The sequence below is a fragment of the Eschrichtius robustus genome, chromosome 12 (genome assembly GCF_028021215.1).
Source record: "Eschrichtius robustus isolate mEscRob2 chromosome 12, mEscRob2.pri, whole genome shotgun sequence".
Lineage (NCBI taxonomy): Eukaryota > Metazoa > Chordata > Mammalia > Artiodactyla > Eschrichtiidae > Eschrichtius > Eschrichtius robustus.
The window spans coordinates 38863246-38882313 of record NC_090835.1 but is presented as its reverse complement, the minus strand read 5'-3'; the positions used below and the strand labels follow the sequence as shown (position 1 = coordinate 38882313).

Here is a 19068-nt window from a genome sequence, read left to right as displayed (position 1 = left end):
CTACCTCAAGAAACAAGAAAAATCTCAAATAAACAATCTAACCTTACACCTAAAGGAACTACAGAAAGAAGAACAAACAAAACCCAAAGTTAGTAGAAGGAAAGAAATCATAAAGATCAGAGCGGAAATAAATGAAATAGAAACAAAGAAAACAATAGCAAAGATCAATAAAACTAAAAGCTGGTTCTTTGAGAAGATAAACAAAATTGATAAACCATTAGCCAGAATCATCAAGAATAAGAGGGAGAGGACTCAAATCAATAAAATTAAAAATGAAAAAGGAGAAGTTACAACAGACACCACAGAAATACAAAGCATCCTAAGAGACTACTACAAGCAACTCTATGCCAATAAAAGGGACAACCTGGAAGAAATGGACAAATTCTTAGAAAGGTATAACCTTCCAAGACTGAACCAGGAAGAAATAGAAAATATGAACAGACCAATCACAAGTAATGAAATTGAAACTGTGATTAAAAATCTTCCAACAAACAAAAGTCCAGGACCAGATGGCTTCACAGGTGAATTCTATCAAACATTTAGAGAAGAGCTAATACCTATCCTTCTCAAACTCTTCCAAAAAATTGCAGAGGAAGGAACACTCCCAAACTCATTCTACGAGGCCACCATCACCCTGATACCAAAACCAGACAAAGATACTACAAAAAAAGAAAATTACAGACCAATATCACTGATGAATATAGATGCAAAAATCCTCAACAAAATACTAGCAAACAGAATCCAACAACACATTAAAAGGATCATACACCACGATCAAGTGGGATTTATCCCAGGGATGCAAGCGTTCTTCAATATACGCAAATCAATCAATGGGATACACCATATTAACAAATTGAAGAAGAAAAACCATATGATCATCTCAATAGATGCAGAAAAAGCTTTTGACAAAATTCAACACCCATTTATGATAAAAACTCTCCAGAAAGTGGGCATAGAGGGAACCTACCTCAACATAATAAAGGTCATATATGACAGACCCACAGCAAACATCATTCTCAATGGTGAAAAACTGAAAGCATTTCCTCTAAGATCAGGAACGAGACAAGGATGTCCACTCTCGCCACTATTATTCAACATAGTTTTGGAAGTCCTAGCCATGGCAGAGAAGAAAAAGGAATACAAATTGGAAAAGAAGAAGTAAAACTGTCACTGTTTGCAGATGACATGATACTATACATACAGAATCCTAAAGATGCCACCAGAAAACTACTAGAGCTGATCAAGGAATTTGGTAAAGCTGCAGGATACAAAATTAATGCACAGAAATCTCTTGCATTCCTATACACTAACAATGAAAGATCAGAAAGAGAAATTAAGGAAACAATCCCATTCACCATTGCAACAAAAAGAATAAAATACCTAGGAATAAACCTGCCTAAGGAAGTAAAAACCTATACTCAGAAAACTATAAGACACTGATGAAAGAAATCAAAGATGACACAAACAGATGGGGAGATATACCATGTTCTTGGATTGGAAGAATCAATATTGTGAAAATGACTATACTACCCAAAGCAATCTACAGATTCAATGCAATCCCTATCAAATTACCAGTGGTATTCTTTACAGAACTAGAACAAAAAAATGTTAAAATTTGTATGAGACACAAAAGACCCCAATTAGCCAAAGCAGTCTTGAGGGAAAAAAACGGAGCTGGAGGAATCAGACTCCCTGACTTCAGACTACACTACAAAGCTACAGTAATCAAGACAATATGGTACTGGCATAAAAACAGAAATATAGATCAACGGAACAGGATAGAAAGCCCAGACATAAACCGATTCACCTATGGTCAACTAATCTATGACAAAGGAGGCAAGGATATACAATGGAGAAAAGACAGTCTCTTCAATAAGTGGTGCTGGGAAAACTGGACAGCTACATGTAAAAGAATGAAATTAGCACACTCCCTAACACCATACACAAAAATAAACTCGAAATGGATTCGAGACCTAAATGTAAGACTGGACACTATAAAACTCTTAGAGGAAAATATAGGAAGAACACTTTCTGACATAAATCACAGCAAGATCTTTTTTCATCCACCTCCTAGAGTAATGGAAATACAAACAAAAATAAACAAATGGGACCTAATGAAACTTCAAAGCTTTTGCAAAGCAAAGGAAACTATAAACAAGACGAAAAGACAACCCTCAGAATGGGAGAAAATATTTGCAAACGAATCAATGGACAAAGGATTAATCTCCAAAATATATAAACAGCTCATGCAGCTCAACATTAAAGAAACAAACAACCCAATCAAAAAATGGGCAGAAGACCTAAATAGATATTTCTCCAAAGAAGACATACAGATGGCCAAGAAGCACATGAAAAGCTGCTCAACGTCACTAATTATTAGAGAAATGCAAATCAAAACTACAATGAGGTATCACCTCACACCAGTTAGAATGGGCATCATCAGAAAATCTACAAACAACAAATGCTGGAGAGGGTGTGGAGAAAAGGGAACCCTCTTGCACTGTTGGTGGGAATGTAAATTGGTACAGCCACTATGGAGAACAGTATGGAGGTTCCTTAAAAAACTAAAAATAGAACTACCATATGACCCAGCAATCCCACTCCTGGGCATCTACCCAGAGAAAGCCATAATTCAAAAAGACACATGCACCCCAATGTTCATTGCAGCACCATTTACAATAGCCAGGTCATGGAAGCAACCTAAATGCCCATCGACAGATGAATGGATAAAGATGATGTGGTACATACATACAACGGAATACTACTCAGCCATAAAAAGGAATGAAATTGGGTCATTTGTAGAGACATGGATGGATCTAGAGACTCTCATACAGAGTGAAGTAAGTCAGAAAGAGAAAAACAAATATCGTATATTAACGCATATATGGGGAACCTTGAAAAATGGTACAGATGAACCAGTTTGCAGGGCAGAAATAGAGACATAGATGTAGAGAACAAACATATGGACACCAAGGGGGGAAAGTGGTGGGGTGGGGTGGGGGGGTGGGATGAATTGGGAGATTGGGATTGACATATGTACACTAATATGTATAAAATAGATAATAAGAACCTGCTGTATAAAAAAATAAATAAAATAAAATTTAAAAAAACATAAGTGAAAATAAAAATAAAAGCATTGCTTACTTGATGATTTCTTTTTTGGAAAAAAAAAAAAAAAAAAAAACCATCCACTCGCTTTGCCTCCCAGATCCAAAGCTTCAGTCCTGATCTCTCTCCCAGGCAGCAGAGTCACACACCCAGTGGCTGACTCCGCATCCCCTCTTGGATGCCTAACAGGCATCTTAAGGGTCACATGTCCACAAATGATCATTTGATTTTCGTCTCCAAGCCCACTCTTCTCCAGTCTTGCTTGGATTGATTCATGGCCATTCCATCCAATCAGTTGTTCAGGCCAGAAATCTAGGAGTCATGCTTCATGCTTCTCTTTCTCTTCCCATACTCATGCATCAGCAAGGCTTGATTTTTAACTCCAAAACATTCCCCCAAGGGACCCCCTTCTTTGCAGCCCAGGTGATGCTCAAAAGCCCCCATTGCTCCCCATCACACCAAGAACAAAACCCCTTATTCCTTTCTAAGACTGCTAGGAGCCTGGTTTTGCTGACCTCTTCACTCCCCCAACTACCACCATCAGAGATATCTAGGTCTTCTTTATGTTATGCCCTGTCTAGCTCCTGTCCTCTCAGGGCCTTTAACTGGCTGATCCCCCCACCTAGAGTGACCCTCTTCTTGATCTCCCCTTGATGGCTCATCCAGATCCCATACAGAATGCCACCTCCCCTGAGAGTCCCCTCTCCCAAGCTGGCCCGTCGCCCTCATTCCCTGGTATTTTTCTGTCTACTGACTTGTCTAGTTTGTCTCCAGTTAGTCTGTGTCCTTGAACCTAGCCTCCGACTATGGAGCGGCCTCAGGGAAGGCTCTGACCATTTGGGTCAGAGAGCCCCGCCGTAACCCCCTGTACTCAGCCCGCATGTGGTCTGGGGCAGAGGGGATGCGGGTGTCGCCTCGGGAATCGCAGCTGACCAGGCGCTGCCCACTAGAGGGCAGCCCTGCTTAGCTAGGCCGAGACGAGGGGCAGATAGGGCGGGGTCTGGGCCTTGGCCGAGGCTCCTCCCCGGTGCTGCAAAGAGGTTCTGCGCTCCCGCAGTCCTCTGAGGGGCCGGACCCCTCCCATGACTTCCAGGGACTGTCAAGGCCGGCTCCAGGAGCGGATTCAGTGGGTCGAACCGCGAGTGGGCCACATCAGTGCCGAATCCGACGATTGGGGGCGCTCTGCCCGCTCAAGGGCGCAGCCGGGGAACCCGCGCGGGAGGGACCACAACTCTATCCTGGGAAAAATGGGGAAGCTGAGGCTACCGCAGGGCAGCGACTTGTCCTGGGTCATGCAGCGAACCCGGAGTCAGCTCAACGGCCCGGGACTTTGGGTAGTCAGGGGCCGGACGCGGCCCAGCTTCCAGCTATAGTCCTGCCCCTCCCCCCAGAGCTGCTGTGGAGTGGGTAGTGGGCGGCCGGCTCACCCACCCGGCAGAGTCCGGGGGCGGGGCCACATCAGCCCCGCCCCAGCCCCATTGGCTGCGGCGCTAGGGGCGGGGCGGGGCTGCCAGATGTTGGGGCGGCAGCGACGGCGGGAGCTAGGGAGAGGGAGGAGCCGCGGAACCAGGCGGAGGGTAAGGGCGCCGCTGGCCGGCCCGCGGGGCCCTCTCCGCCCCCCCTCTCGCTGAAGTTCGAAGAGGAATTGGCAGGCCTGGCGGGGGCTCCGGAACGGGCATGCACAGTGCTCGGCTTGACAGTTTCCTGGGCCAGCTCCGCTGGGAACTGGTGAGGCTTGGGAGCGGTTGTGGCTTGTGAGGACGTGTGTGGGGTGCTCGGCTGCCTTCCTGCCCGAAAGGCACTCGGGTGGGGGGGCTCTCCTGAGTGCCCATCCAAGACAGGATGGGGGCGGGGCGACGCAGTTGGCCCAGATGGCCCGCGTCGGGTTTCGGACGGTTGGAAGCTGTGCTGGGCATCAAGTAACAGCCGCCCAGCTGGCCGTGCTGCCGGCGCGGCGGAGGAAGTTGGTGGGAGAAACTTCTTGTGGGGCGGAGCAGGGGGCTGCGAGGGACTAAAGAGGTGTGGTGCTGCTATGGATGCCTCCTATTCCAGGCTGGCCTGTACCTCTGTCCTCTATACCCCACCTGGCAGGTGCTCTATTCTTCTCTGAAAGACGCTGCGGGCTTTGGGGAGCTGAATCCCTCAAGAGGCACAGGATGCCCACCCCCCAGCCCTGAGCAGGACTTACTTCCCAATGCAGGCCCGCAACCCTGCCTCCCGCCCTGGTGGCGGGTACCGACTTGCCCGGCGCTGCGTGCTGCAGCCTGCCGGACTGCCACCAGGTCGGCAGATGGGAGCCACACGAGCTTCGTGTGCCAGCGCCCCATGCCGGCCCTGTGCCCACTAGAGGCTTTGCTGCTTAGGCCTGCAGGCCAATCCAGCCCTCCTGGGCCTTCTGTTTTGGAATTGGCCTGACCAGGCAGACAGGGGTGACAAGCACTGCTCCTTCGACTTCTGCCCTCTCTTCCTCCACAGCTGTGTGGCCGGGACACAGACTCACCCCCAATGCCTGGCCCCCTTCCGCAACCCCCCAAACCTGGCCCAGGCATGCGGCTCAAGCACCGGCTCAGGGCCTCAGATGCCTTGGAAGAGGACTCAGCCTGTGGTGTGGAGGAAGCGGAGGAAGAAGCTGTGGTGACAGGAGACAGGGGTGCAGCCTTGGGGGGCCCCAGGGAGCATGCCCTAGACTGGGACTCTGGCTTCTCAGAGGTGTCAGGCAGCACATGGAGAGAGGAAGAGCTGCCTGTACTCCAGCATCCACCACCCTCAGCATGGCACCCCCGTAGACAGCGCCTCTCGGCCAGTGGCATCCCCCTGCCTGGCAGAGCTCCTGCGGCCAGTGTACCACCTGCCCACCGACCACGGCCCAAGTCCACCCCAGATGCCTGCCTGGAGCACTGGCAGGGGCTGGAAGCTGAGGACTGGACAGCAGCCCTGCTTAGCAGAGGTCGTAGTCGCCAGCCCCTGGTGCTGGGGGACAACTGTTTTGCTGACTTGGTGCACAACTGGATGGAGCTGCCCGAGGCAGCAGGTGAGGGGGACAGTGGGGGTGGGCCCCGTGCCCGTGCTCGGCCCCCCCAGTTCCTGCTTGGCCTCTCTGAGCAGCTGCGGCGCCAGCTGGCCAGGGCACGCCGGGCAGCAGTGGCAGGAAAGCGACTGTCATGCCCACCTCGCCCGGAACCCGAACTGCCTGCAGATGTCTCACGCTTTGCAGCCCTCATGAGTTGCCGCAGTCGCCAGCCCATCATCTGCAATGATGTTGTCAGCTACCTCTGACCCTGCCCTCCAGCCTGGGACAATAAAGGCCTTTCTCTGCACTGTCCTGGTTCCATACCCCTGAGGCTCCAGGAGGCAGCCTCAGTCCTGCAAGGCACAACTCAGGCAGGCAAATCTAAAGAGCCTTTTCCCTCCCTGCAGGGGTCCCTGTCATGTCCATGTCACACCCCATGTGTCTGCCCCGTGTTCCATCATCCATCCTGTCCACTTACACCTTCCTTCAACAAGCATTTATTAAGCGCCTACCGTGGGCTTGGGATGCATGGCTCAACAGAGCTGGGTGGTGGGGCTGCTGCCTTGTCACAGCTTGTAGTGCAAGGGTGGGAAGGTAACGTCCTCCTTCTCACCCTCATAGCTGAGCTCCAATACCAGCACCCGCTGCCCAGGCTCAGGCACCTGGCGTGTCACCTCCAGCACCAGATCCGTCACCCTGGTGGCATGGGGGGGAGAGGGGTGGGGAGATTGGGTAGGTGAGCGGTGGCAGGCAGAGAGTGTCCTAGCATGGACTATAGGGTGTTGGCGGGCCATAAGGAGCCCAAGCCAGGAGCAGGAGCAGCCCAAGACAGGAAACATCTGAAACTATTTTAGGAGCGGCTGGCGGGGTGGGCAGGAGGCAGGAAGCTGTGAGTCCTCTGGGAGAGGGCCGTGAAAGGGGAGCTGAGCAGGGCGTGAGCTGGTGGGGCTGGCCAAGCAGGCAGCTCCTAGAGGCCTCTCCTCAGGCTCTTGGCCCTCACCCCACCCCCAGCCCATTTGCTGGCTCCATTTGGCAAAAGAAAACTTCAGGAAGGTGTGAGGGGCCCAAATGGGATTGGGAAGAGGAAAGGCTGCTTGTCCCCCACCTCCCACCTCCAGGGACAGAATGAGGTTAAAGCCAGGTGTGGGCTCACCTGCGGGACAGGTGCTGGTCCTGCTTTTCAGGAGACCATCCTGCTGAGTAGAGCAGGGCCTTCCCGTGCAGCAGCATCCTCACCCTCAGCCCATTTAGTTTCTAGAGAGAGACAGGTTAGGTGCCAGCTGGGCCAGGCTGGGCCAGACCTGGGGGAAGGGCAGGAATGGGGCACACCTGGACATGGGCCAGCAGTGACTCCAGGGTCCTCTCGGGCTGCCCAGCAGGCACTTCCAGGCGGTCCCAACAGGTCCACTTCCAGTGATGGAACTGGGGGGCAGTAGTGGGGAGGAGTGAGAAGCTTCTTACACACACACCCTCCCCCTACCCCAGTTACCAATAGCTTATGGCCCCTTTCCTAGGGGAGGAGCTGGACTAGAGGCAGGAAGCAGAAGCCAGGGGGTGGGGGTGGAAGGTGGGATCTGGGCCCAGAATCTCAACACCCTCCCCGCCCATGCTGGGGCCAGCACAGGAAATGGGGCTACGGGGCCCCCACACAGGGAAACAGGCGATCCATCACACGGGCCGGTTGTGTGTGTGTGTGTGTGTGTGTGTGTGTGTGTGTGTGTGTGTGTGTGTTGGGGGGGCAATGCTTCCTGAGGAAGCGGGAGCAGGGCCGCTGCAGTCTCTGATAAAGCTGCTTGTTCCTCAAATGCAAGGCTGGATGCTGGGGGTGGGGTAAATCCTGTCCCCTAATCCTTTACCACCAGGGCCTTGGACTACTCATGGGCACATGGCAAGGGGCACAGTGACTCTAGCAGGAACACAGTCCACAGAGGACTCCTCTTCCTGTTCCTTTGTTCCTTCCTTATTTCTGGAGTCTTGGGGTTCTGGTACCCAGAGCTGAGGGCATAAGGGTGGCAGGCAGCCAGGGACCAAGACAGGAGGAGTTCTGCCAGCTCCCCAGAAAACACAGTGGGGTCAAGCTGAGACGAGGCCAGAGGTGAGATGGGGGACCCTTCCCCTCCCCCTCCTCCACGGACAAAGGCAGCTTGTGTTCTAGCTAGAGGAGGGGCCCCTCACAAAGGGGCTCTGTGTGCTGTGCCCTGAGGGACCCCAGGGCTGCTCAGCAAAAGCCCAGTGCTGGCCCATGACCTCTCCCCTCTCCCCCGGTGAGGGAATTCTCTCTGTACCCTCTTCTCTGCCCTAAGGAAATGCCAACTATCGCAGAACCTGGGCACACAGCCAGGGGCATTCATAGCCCTACACTTGAAGGAACACACATGTACACAAGCCCACGTGTACTCACATGCACACACATGCAAGCCCACATTGTGAAAGAGCCCTGCAGTCCCATCTGGCACACAGATGTGCAAGCATGCTCCCTCCATGCCCACACACCACAGGGCCAGGGATGCCTAGACCTGTGTGCACTCACACCTGTGACATGAATGCACACATCCCCACAGGGCTGCACACCCCACACCGGTGGTGGTGAGCTCAGTGCCCTTTAACTCAGGTCGAGGGGGAGGGCCAGGATCCCCATGTTTGCAGGCCGATATTAGGCTCCGTTTGGGGCTAGGGCCCTATTCCCCCTCCCCCTCAGGGGCACTCCTGGGAAGGAGGGAACTGCGGGGGATGTCTGGCTCCACTAATGAGTTAAAGCTGCAGCTCCCCCAGACCCGGACTGTTGGGGGGTGGGGGTGGCTGACGGCTGCTTCCTGTGTCTGACAGGTCCCAGCCTGGCTTTGCAGCAGGGAGGCGACTGGAGGGAGTCTTGAGGACTCCCCCAGAGTCTGGGTCCTGATGAGAGCCTGAAGCTAAAGTAGGGCCTGTTTGGGTAGGTGCAGGGAAAACTCAGGTCTGGTATGGGTGGGGTGTCAAGGGCTCACCTCCTGGATGGCTGGGGCGTGAGGTACCCAGCGGCTAAAGTAGTTTTCAGCCAGGTTCAGGTAGCTGTGGCGAAAGGCACTGCGGGGCCGTGGGCTGCCCACCACCTTATACAGCTCCAGGCCCACCAGGCCAGCCACAGCTGCCGTAGTAGTGGCAATGGCTGGGGTAATCCGGCCCACAATTCGCTTGGTCTGCCAAGGACAGGAGATTTGGTCTGGGCCCAAGGCATAAGGTTAGGGTTTGACCCCCACCTCCAGGCCTGAGCCCCAAGGGGCAGGGTACCTTGGTGCGGTCTGCTGGTGGGATCCCATAGTTCTGAGCTCGCAGGCTCGCCGCTGCCGCCACAAAATCCACATGGAAATCATCGTCCTGTGAGGCCCAAGGCACAGTAGTATTAACATTGTCCCAGTGCCCCTCACCTCAGCCGACCCTGTGCCACTGCACAGCTCTTCACACAATTCGGTGGGGTGGATGCTCACATCTCCCCACTTAACAGATAAGGAGGCTGAGGCTCGGGGAAGATGAGCTGCTTCTGGGGTCCTTCTGGGAGGAAAACTCAGGCCAAGGGGCTTCAAAGCTACCTTCTTAGCTCTTGACCTTCCCCAACAACCTCTCTCACCCCGCCCTTCACCCCAACTTGGGCTCCCACCTTCTCAAATGGCAAGGGTTCCAGGGGAGGGCCCACAGTCCAGATTTCCAGGGCTTCATGCAGTTTCTTCGACTGCTCAGGGTCTGTCAGGGGAAGGGGGTGTTGGGGCAGTCCTTAGCCCCCATGTCCTGCACTCTTCTGGAGCCTGCTGCCTATCCTTGGTCCCTGCCAAGCCTATCACTTACCACTTTCAGGGAGACCCCTTGATGGATGGTGCAATCTCCTCTCCAGCAGCCCCAGCCCTCACTTGTGTGTGTGTGTGTGCCCATGCACACCTATGTGACTCTGTTCTCATCTGGGGGCCACAGCTAGTTGCTCCCTAGGGCCCAGTGGTTTGTGTTTTTTTGTTTGTTTGGTTTTTGTTTTTGTTTTTTTTGGCTGAGAGTCTGCCAAAGGAATGGGGGTGGGGGAGTGGGGTGTGGGTGGGGTAGGCAGCAGGGAGAGGACCTACTGAGGGGCCAGAGGATGAACCCAAGGCTAGAGAGAAGCAAGGTCAGAGGGCCTGAGAGGTATTGAGTTGGTTTCAGGGCCCCCAGACCCCGTTTTCTTTCTGCAGCACAGTCTGAGGAGGGTCAGGCCTTTGGGTGGCAGCACGGGGGGCCAGGGTCAGGGACCTCACCAAACTCAGCATAAGCCGAAGCCAGCTCCAGGTCACTAGCAAAAATGGGGGCTAAGTCCTGTGGGTCAGGCAATGGCAGCAACTTCAGCAGTCGCCTGAACGCAGTCTGGTCCCGTGAGCCAGGCAGCCCATGCATCTGGGCATACAGGTTGGCAGCCGCTAGCACGTAGAGGAGATGCGTGTCCTGCAGTGAGACAAAGAGCAGGGGTGGCTGCATGGGCTTGAGCGAGCTTGTGTGGGTGCATGGGGTGGGGGTCACCGCCCATTTGTGGATCTGTTTGAGTGCCTGCCTCTGCCTCCCATGTGGACACCCACATGTGCACAAACACGGCTTTCTCCCTCTCAGCATCTGTGAGATGCTACAAAATATAGAGGTGCCCACCTCCGCTCTGAGGGGCCATATTCCCATCTCAGGGCCGCCAAGGGACTCCACTCACTTGGCTGGCGTCAAACTCCAAGGGCCAGGGACACTGTTTGGGACCCGACCAGAAAAGAGTTCCATCCTCTAGCACCTAGGGAAATGGAGGCTGCTGGGCTCAGCCGGGTCACCCTGAGCCCTCAGCCTCCTGAGGAGGCCCTCAGCCTCCTGACCCCTAGCCACCCACTTTGTCGGGTGGGAAGCGGCTCAGCAGCTGTGTGATGCCATAATGGAAGCAGAGTTGCCACTGGCCAAGGGCCCAAAGCACGCAGTCTTGCCAGTTCTGTGGACGCTCTCTCAGGACACCCAGCACCACCTGCTGCAGGGTCAGCACCTGTGACTCATCCAAGTGTGCCAGAGACGTGAATGCCCTGCGGACAGAGGAGAAAGTTTGAGGCTAAGCCCTAAGCCTCTTGGTGTTAGGGAGCCTGGACTCCCATTCACCCTTGTTGGCGGTCTTACTGTTGGTGGCAGTTGATGGTCTCGGCAGACAGACGGAAAAGTCCTTCAAACTCATCCCGGGCCCACTGTGAGGGGAGGGAGGAACCATGAGGTGCCGGTTGGCAAAGAGGTCTGCAGCTGAGGACTGAGCCAGGTGGGTAGGAGTCTCTGGGGTTCTTCCCACCTGCAAGGTGTGCTCGGTTGTGCTGGGGAAGTGCCGCACGGTGCAGACAGGGTAGGAGGCATCCTCAGAAGCTGCAGCGGAGGCGGGGGCTCTGTAGTCCTCAGTCACGTGTGGTATGAACACACAAGCACTGCCCAAGGTGCCCTTGGTGCCCGCCTCCAGTAGTGGCTTCAGATAGTGGGTGCAGCGAGCAGCCACATAGCGCCCTGGCAAGGGGGGCAGAGGGTCAGAAGTGGGGCTGGCACAGCCTCGGACAAGGGGTGAGTTCTAGGCTTGAGCACTCACGGGCCTGGAAACTGTCCAGGGCAGCAGCCACGCCATCCACACTGGAGAAGAAGTTGTCCCCATAGATGTGCTCTGTAGTAAGATCCAGCTGGTAGGTGAGCGGGGTCACCTGCAAATCTGAGTTCAGGCGGTGAGCAGCCTCTGCAGCCACCTCCGCCTTTGGCCTCTGAGAAGAAAGCAGGAAGACGTTGGGTGGGGGAAGGGGCGCATTGTGGGAGGACAGTCCAGGACACGGGTGTGGGGACGGGTCGGCACTCACACCAAAGTCCTGGGGCCTGAAGAGAAACTGCCGGCTGAGGTTGGAGCGCTCCACGTGGTCCATGTCAGCAACTGTCACGCCCCCACTGCCGCCGGCACCCAGGCCCACTAGGGCAAAGCCTTTGAGCAGCTCGCAGCCGATAGCGCCAGCACCCACCTGCCAGCAGGAGCAACCTTAGCCAGAGGGCCAGGCCTTGCCCTTCCACATACTCCCAACCTCACCACATAGCTCACCAGGAGGTAGTGCTGGTGGCTCAGCTTCTCCTGAAAACCGGCCCCAAACACTGCAATTTGCCCGTCATAGCGGCAGTCTCTCTAGGGGACACAGACAGGGGTCAGTGATGGCCACTGGCCTGTGCTGCATCTCCCTCCTGCACCCAGTTTTCCAGGTCAGGATCTCGGGACCGTTCTTCCTCTTTCTCCCCCAGTCCTGAGTTTGGATAAGGCTTGCACCCCTACCCCAGGTTCTCACCGGTGCATAGTCCTCAGGATTGGGAAAGGGCTCCTCATCTTCTGGAAGGCAATCAAGGGCATCAAAGTACAGCCACTGGTCCAGGGGCATAAACTTCTTGGAGACTGCCTAGAAGTCAGCACTTCAGTCTGGGGACTCTTCCCACCTCCTAATCCCCTCAGATCCTGGCTGAGGGCTGCACCCAGGTTGGTGAAGCTCCCAGGGCCGCTATCTGGTATTGGGCACCCTGTGGCACCCACACCGACCTCTGCACCCTTCCCAGCCCCGCCCTGCCTCTGCCTGTGCCCACCTTCAGCACTTCCTGAGCAGCCACTGCACCCAGCACGGCTGCCATGGGGCTCAAGCCACCAGCACTGCTCAGGGCAACTGTCCGCACCAGAGCCTTATCCAGCTGCTCTTCCAAAGGCTCTCCTTCCGTCCCCTTCAGTGATTCCAGGGCCTGGGCTAGGTCCACCACCATCTCTGCATCAACCTATCGGGTAGAACTCTGTGGGTAAAGCAGCCCCAGCTTGAGCTCCACTCCGCATTTGAATCCTTCAGGCAGCCAACCACCCTGTTCCACAGAAGAGGAAGCAGAAGCCTGAGTGGGAGGGCCCCACTAGCGGATGCCCGGTGCCAGACAATGGCCCTGGAGGCTTCCCCAACCTGGGGGCACCTTCCAGGCCAGATCTTAGGGGTTAGGAGTAGCATGGGTCCCCAGGCTTTGTGCTTGGCCCTTCCATGGATCCAACCTCTGGTCTATAGATAGTGTTTATCATCTCCTTTATATGAGTGGGAAACTGCTTCTGGATTCAGTCTTGGATCTGTAAGACAGTCATTGTTGCCTCCTGGTAGGTGAGGGCCCGTTAAGACAGAGGCTGGAGGGAGGGGCAACGGGGCCACTCACAGGATCCCAGGGCTTAGGAGGGCGGCCATGGAGCTGCTGAAACTTGTGCAGTGCATGGAAGGCCTGATGCAGGCAGTGGGCACGGTGAACTTCCTGGGGACTCTGGGCCACAACACGGGGCTGAAGCAGGGCTGTGTCCAGGGGCTCCTGCAGGGGGCACTCGGTTCAGGGTCATGTCCAGAACACTGCGGGTCCCTCGAGGCACCCAAGCTCCCCAACCTCAGATGCACTTGGACTCACGTGGCTCACAGTCTTGGGTCTCTTGACCTCAGTGACAGCCCCACCACGCAAGTAACGAGAGAAAGTTGTTGTGTCCCCAATCTCCAAGGTCCCATCCCCTAGGGGAGATCGAGCCTGGTCAGTATGCCCTCTGAACCTGAGTAGTTCCCCACACCCCATCCTGTCTTGCATCTACATTCTTGATGTTGCTCCACCCTGAGGAAGGGGGAGGGAGAACTTATCTCCAAGGACCAGGTTGTGTCCACCCCCAGTGGGGACCTGGGCCCTGAGCCTGGAGTTGGAGTGGGGTTGACTTAACTCTGCACGTGGAGAGGCCGAGGAGCACAGCCGTTGAGCTCCACCATGCCCTCAATGCCTGAGAAAGTCACCAAATCCCCACTGCTGAAGCGGTGGGCATCAGCCTCTTCTCTCAGAGTGAGAATGCCAGGGGAGCCCTGGATAAGAGGTGGCTTGCTCAGGGCTGCCTGTCCCTGCATTCCACAGGCTCTGGCAGCCCCTCCTTAGTAGGTGAGCACCCCCCACATTAGCACCCACCTGGGAGATGTGCTGGATGGCAGCCATCAGGGGTTCTGCCTCTGTAGGGTCCTGCACAGTGAAGTCCTCACCAAAGTCACAGAACAACTGCCTGTGGTCGGGTGGGAGGGGTCACTGAGATGGCTCAGTGGTTAACTGCCACAGTTGTGGTGAAGGGTGACGTACACTAGGGCAAGCCCAGAGGAATTGGGAAAAGAATGCTGGGAGAGGCTTGGAAGCTGGAGTTTGAAGGGTTTACTGGATCAAGTCTGGAGGCTGGGGTAGAGGAAGCAGACAAATGGGACTGGGGACTGTATAATCAAGAGGGGATGCTGGGACAGGCCTGAGGTTGGGTGGAGGGGCTCTAGAGCAAGCCTGGAGCTGGGGACAGCACTGGGACCAGTTGCTGCCTGTGATGTGGCAGGCTAGGTAAGCCATCTCACCCCACGAGGCCTCGGGTGTCAGCCACCAGAAAGCAGACTCCGTGTTTATGGCAAATGGTGCCCACCTTCAGCTGCTCCTGTAGCTCCGAGGCAGTCAGCACCACCACCTGGGTGGACCTCATGATCAGCAGGGCCAGAACCACTTCAAGCCCACCCTGCTGCTAAAGGCTGGAGGGGGACACTGGGCTGGCCTGGAGAGTAGGGCTGGGAGGGTACCTGGAAGTCCAGCAGCAGGTCCTCGGTGATGTCACCTGTGTGGATGCACACCTGAACAGCTCCATTGAGCTTAGCCAGAAGTTCTTGAGATGCCTCAGCCCTGCTCCTTCCCAAGTCCTGCTCTGAGAGGAAAAACTAAAGAGAGACCCAGTCTGGCTTTAGCAAGGAGTTTTCTCTTGGGCCCTATCCCCAAGGGCTATGGTCTGGAAACCCATAGTCCCCCAGGACCCTCACCTGGGCAGACAGGTCAGACCAGCAGGTAGGGTGGGGATCATGAAGAGTGAGACTGCCCACGCCCATCAGGACCAGGTTTTTGGCCACCTCAGCCCCCAGGCCCTGCAGGCCTGACAGTAGCACCTTGGCTCCCTGAATCCTCTGCATGGCTGGCAAGCCCAGCACATACCTGTGGGTGGGAAGTAAGAGGGCAGGCGATTGGAGATCAGAAGTCAGAAGGCCACCCCGCTCTCCTCCCCACCTCGGGCCTCACAGCTGCCGCGAGTACAGCTCTTCATCCAGCGACTTGGAGGTCTCCAAGACATCCATCCTGAGGCCTGGGGCCGGAAAACAGGCTGCAGCGCTTACAGATAGGGTCTCTGTGTGGCAGGCAGTGCCAGCAGGAGCCAGTGCAAACAGGCACTAAGGCTAAGGAGTGAAGCACACTGCCGGTCACAGCTTTCTTCCTGGCTCCTCTGTCATTTCCGGGCAAAGCAAAAGTGAAAGTGAAGCTAGACTGAGCAGGCTCCTGGTCCTGCCTCCAGCCTGTCCAGCACAGCCTAGCCTGGCAAAGAAGAGTTCTGGCAGCCCTAGGGCACGGCAAGGTAGGACAGAATTCCTGGATCTGTTCCCCCTCTGGGAGAGCAGGTATTTCTCTTGAGGAAGGCGGCAGGGCCATAGGAGGGATCCATGCGGTCTCCTGTAGCTCCCTAGATGTCCTGAAACCTCAGGCCCCTATCCCCCTTAGGGGCCCCTGCCTGGATGGGCTTCCTGCCCACAGAGTACCGATGGGAACTCCCTTGTCCTGAGGACTCGCCTGGTCTCCTAACCACACACAGAGACTTAGAGACCCTAGAGGGCAGAGCCAGTCCCAGAGGCTGTGAGAGCTTATGGATTACGCTGTCCCACATCCAGGGCTTAAACTACAGACTTGGGGTGGAGCCTAGCATCTTTGAGAGTGCCTGCGTGCCCCTAAGCCATCTCCTCAGGGATCAGGGATTCCCCTCTGCCCACAGCTGCCTGGTCAGGACAGTTGGCAGCCCTAGGTGGCCAGTCAGGATCTCTCACTGATGAGTGCCAGGACTCAAAGAGGGTTCTCAGTCTCTGAGTGCCAGCCCTGAGAGTGGGAGGCATGGGGCAGCCATGATCACGTGTCCTTATTTGTCATTTAAACTTTTATTTTGAAATAATTATAGACTCAGAGGAAGCTGCAAAAATAGAAAAGAGAGGTCCTGTGTACCTTTCACCCACAGATGTCCCCTTCTGCCTTCTTAGGAACTTGGGGCCAGTTCTTTAGAAGATGGACCACAGCTCCCCACAAAACTCCACAATAGCTAAACCAGGTGCTATCATAAATTCGTTTTTTTAAATTGAGGTAAAATCCATACAACATTAAAATAACCATTTTAAAGTATACAATGTAGTGGCATTTAGTGTATTGACAATGTTGTGCAACCACCATCTCTCTCTAGTTTCAAGACTTCATCACCCACTGAAAAACACCACAACCATGTTAAATAATTGCTACCCATCCCACATCCCACATCTCACCCCCTGGCAAACACTTATATGCTTTCTGTCGCTAGGCATTTGCCCATTCTGGATATTTTATATAAAAGGAATCATACAAAATGTGACATTTGGTATCTGTTTTCCTTCACTTAACATAATCTTTTTGAGGTTAATCCAAATTGTAGCATGTATCAGTACATCATTCCTTTTTATGGCTGAATAATATTCCATCAGAGGCATATATCACAATTTGTTATCCAGTCACCTGTTGACATTTGAGTTGTTTATACCTTTTGGATATTATGAATAGTGCTACTACGATTGTTCTTGAACAAGTATTTGAGTACTTGTTTTCAATTCTTTTGTGTGTATGTCTAGGAGTAGAATTGCTGGGTCACATGGTAATTCTATGTTTAATTTTTTGACAGACCAACAAGCTATTTTCCACAAGCAATGTACAGAAGTGATCTCCACATCATGGCCAAACTGGTTTTCCTTTTTTTTTTTTCCAAATTATATCCATCCTAGAGGGTGTAAAGTAGTAGGTAATTGTGTTTGTTTTTTTTTTTTCATTCAGTGAACATTTATTGGCTGTGTTATACATACTAGGTACAGAAACCAGGGCCAGATTCTGAAGTAAGTGGTATCTTCAAATAGATACCAAAAGGCATTTGATGAAATTCAACATCCATTCCTGATTTTTTTTAACTCTTATTAAAATGGAAATAGATTTTTGTAAATTGTGGTTTTAACCATTTTTAAATGTACAATTCGGTGGCATTAAGTACATTCACAATATTGTGTAACCATCACCACTATTTCCAGAACTTTTTCTTTATCCCAAAGAGAAATACTGTATCCATTGAACAGTAACTCGTCAACAATCTTAGATCCCCTGTTTCCCTAGGGCTTCTATTCTATTTTGTCTCTATGACTTTGCCTATTCTAGGTACCTAATGTAGGTGGAATCATAAAGTATTTGCCCTTTTGTGTCTGGTTTATTTCACTTAGCATACCTTTTCAACATTCATCTAGGTTGTAGCATGTATCAGAATTTCGGTCCTTTTTTTTATTGTGATAAAATATGCATAAAATGAAATTTACCATTTTAACATCTTTAAATGTACGGTTCAGTAGCATTAAAGACATTCACATTGTTGTACCACCGTCACCACCATTCATCTCCAGAACTTCATCCTCCTAAACTGAAACTCTCAACCCATTAAACAATAACTTCCCATTCCCTCCTTCCCCACCCGTGGCAACAACCATTCTACTTTCTGTCTCTATGAATTTGACTACTCTAGGTATCTCATATAAATGGATTATACAGTATTTGTCCTCTGTGCCTGGATTATTTCACTTAGCTTAATGTCTTCAAGGTTCATCTATGTTATAGCATGTTTCAGATTTTTTTTTTTTTACTATTTTTTTAAAAATTAATTAATTAATTAATTTATGGCTGTGTTGGGTCTTCGTTTCTGTGCGAGGGCTTTCTCTAGTTGTGGCAAGTGGGGGCCACTCTTCATCGCGGTGCACGGGCCTCTCACTATCGCGGCCTCTCTTGTTGCGGAGCACAGGCTCCAGACGCGCAGGCTCAGCAGTTGTGGCTCACGGGCCTAGTTGCTCCGCGGCATGTGGGATCTTCCCAGACCAGGGCTCGAACCCATGTCCCCTGCATTGGCAAGCAGATTCTCAACCACTGCACCACCAGGGAAGCCCCTCAGAACTTTTTAAAAGGCTGAGTAATATTCCATTGTATGTATAGACCCAGAGTTTTGTAGTTTTCCCTCACAGAGATCTTGTACATATTTTGTTAGATTTATACCTAAATATTTGTTTTCTTTTTTCTTCTTCTTTTTTGGTGCTGAAGTAAATGGTATTGGGCTTTTAATTTTAATTGTTGGGACTTCCCTGGTGGTCCAGTGGCTAAGACTCCATGTTCCCAATGCAGGGGGCCCAGGTTCAATCCCTGGTCAGGGAACTACATCCCACGTGCCGCAACTAAGAGTTCGCATGCCACAACGAAGATCCCACGTGCTGCAACTAAGACCTGATACAGTCAAACAAATATTTTTAAAAAAATAAAAAATAAAAATAATTTGAATTGTTCATTACTGATCTATAAGAAAGCTATTAGCCAGCCACTGCACCCTTAACTTGATGCTACACTTCCCCTCACTAACCGTCCTTGTCTCAAGGCAGCACCAGAGGGGTCCAACTCCCATAACCAAGAGCGTCACTTCCTCCCCAAGAAGCCCAAGGCTCCTCCACACCTGCTGGAGAGCAGCTGGGCACTCTCAGCCTGAAGCATTCTCCCCTGTGCCAGGTCCATGCTGGGATCTGCAGAAACAGGTGAACTCCCATCCAGTAGTGAGAGAGGAAAGTTTAGGGGTCCTCATCCAAGCTAGGAGTTCAAAGGGAAGTCTTCTGGGAGAAAGTGCTTTTGAAGCTAAGATGCAGAGGCTAGCAATTTGGCTGGCAGAGGTGAAAGGTGGAGAAGAGGGGGGTGTCACTGGTTATTTGTTGTGCTTGCTGTGAGTTCCCTGTGTGTCTAGACCCTAGTTCACCCATTCGCTTTCCTGCTTATGGCCTTTGCGCTGTGCCCAGGTTAGA

General features: G+C 52.8%; 2 protein-coding genes and 1 long non-coding RNA gene across 7 annotated transcripts; 2 read left to right on the top strand and 1 right to left on the bottom strand.

The window, feature by feature from the left end:
- Positions 1-4657: 4657 nt before the first annotated feature.
- INKA1 (inka box actin regulator 1) lies at positions 4658-6417 on the top strand. The gene is made up of 2 exons (XM_068558404.1): positions 4658-4836; positions 5584-6417. The coding sequence occupies exons 1-2, from the start codon at positions 4786-4788 to the stop codon at positions 6382-6384; spliced, it is 852 nt and encodes a 283-aa protein (XP_068414505.1). The 5' UTR covers positions 4658-4785; the 3' UTR covers positions 6385-6417.
- A 182-nt stretch (positions 6418-6599) lies between these two features.
- UBA7 (ubiquitin like modifier activating enzyme 7) lies at positions 6600-15772 on the bottom strand. 4 transcript variants are annotated; one of them, XM_068558042.1, is made up of 24 exons: positions 15215-15772; positions 14962-15130; positions 14728-14862; positions 14512-14618; positions 14090-14180; positions 13854-13989; positions 13556-13653; positions 13316-13462; positions 12719-12901; positions 12430-12537; positions 12192-12272; positions 11959-12114; positions 11700-11865; positions 11415-11620; positions 11252-11316; positions 10977-11160; positions 10809-10883; positions 10372-10555; positions 9753-9835; positions 9386-9472; positions 9103-9294; positions 7448-7540; positions 7272-7372; positions 6600-6814 (listed from the first exon to the last, which is right to left on the bottom strand). In XM_068558042.1, exons 1-24 carry the CDS (start codon positions 15268-15270, stop codon positions 6685-6687), a joined length of 3033 nt encoding a protein of 1010 aa, XP_068414143.1. In that variant the 5' UTR covers positions 15271-15772; the 3' UTR covers positions 6600-6684. The 4 variants fall into 4 exon arrangements, with proteins under 4 accessions (XP_068414143.1, XP_068414144.1, XP_068414146.1 ...); XM_068558043.1 differs by lacking the exon at positions 14512-14618 and having other exon boundaries at positions 15215-15446; XM_068558045.1 differs by lacking the exons at positions 14512-14618; positions 14962-15130 and having other exon boundaries at positions 15131-15446.
- Positions 15446-17132, top strand: LOC137773402 (uncharacterized). 2 transcript variants are annotated; one of them, XR_011075667.1, is made up of 3 exons: positions 15446-15545; positions 16216-16283; positions 16881-17132. It is a non-coding gene; the product is annotated as an uncharacterized lncRNA (long non-coding RNA). The 2 variants fall into 2 exon arrangements; XR_011075666.1 differs by having other exon boundaries at positions 16137-16283.
- Positions 17133-19068: the final 1936 nt, after the last annotated feature.

Coding starts and splice junctions, on each gene's coding strand:
- INKA1 (XM_068558404.1), top strand. CDS start 4,786: ATGCACAGTGCTCGGCTTGACAGTTTCCTGGGCCAGCTCCGCTGGGAA. Junction 4,837..5,583: donor GCCAGCTCCGCTGGGAACTG/GTGAGGCTTGGG, acceptor CTTCCTCCACAG/CTGTGTGGCCGGGACACAGA.
- UBA7 (XM_068558042.1), bottom strand. CDS start 15,270: ATGGATGTCTTGGAGACCTCCAAGTCGCTGGATGAAGAGCTGTACTCG. Junction 13,463..13,555: donor GACCCAAGACTGTGAGCCAC/GTGAGTCCAAGT, acceptor TGCCCCCTGCAG/GAGCCCCTGGACACAGCCCT. Junction 12,902..13,315: donor CTCCTAAGCCCTGGGATCCT/GTGAGTGGCCCC, acceptor TCTACCCGATAG/GTTGATGCAGAGATGGTGGT.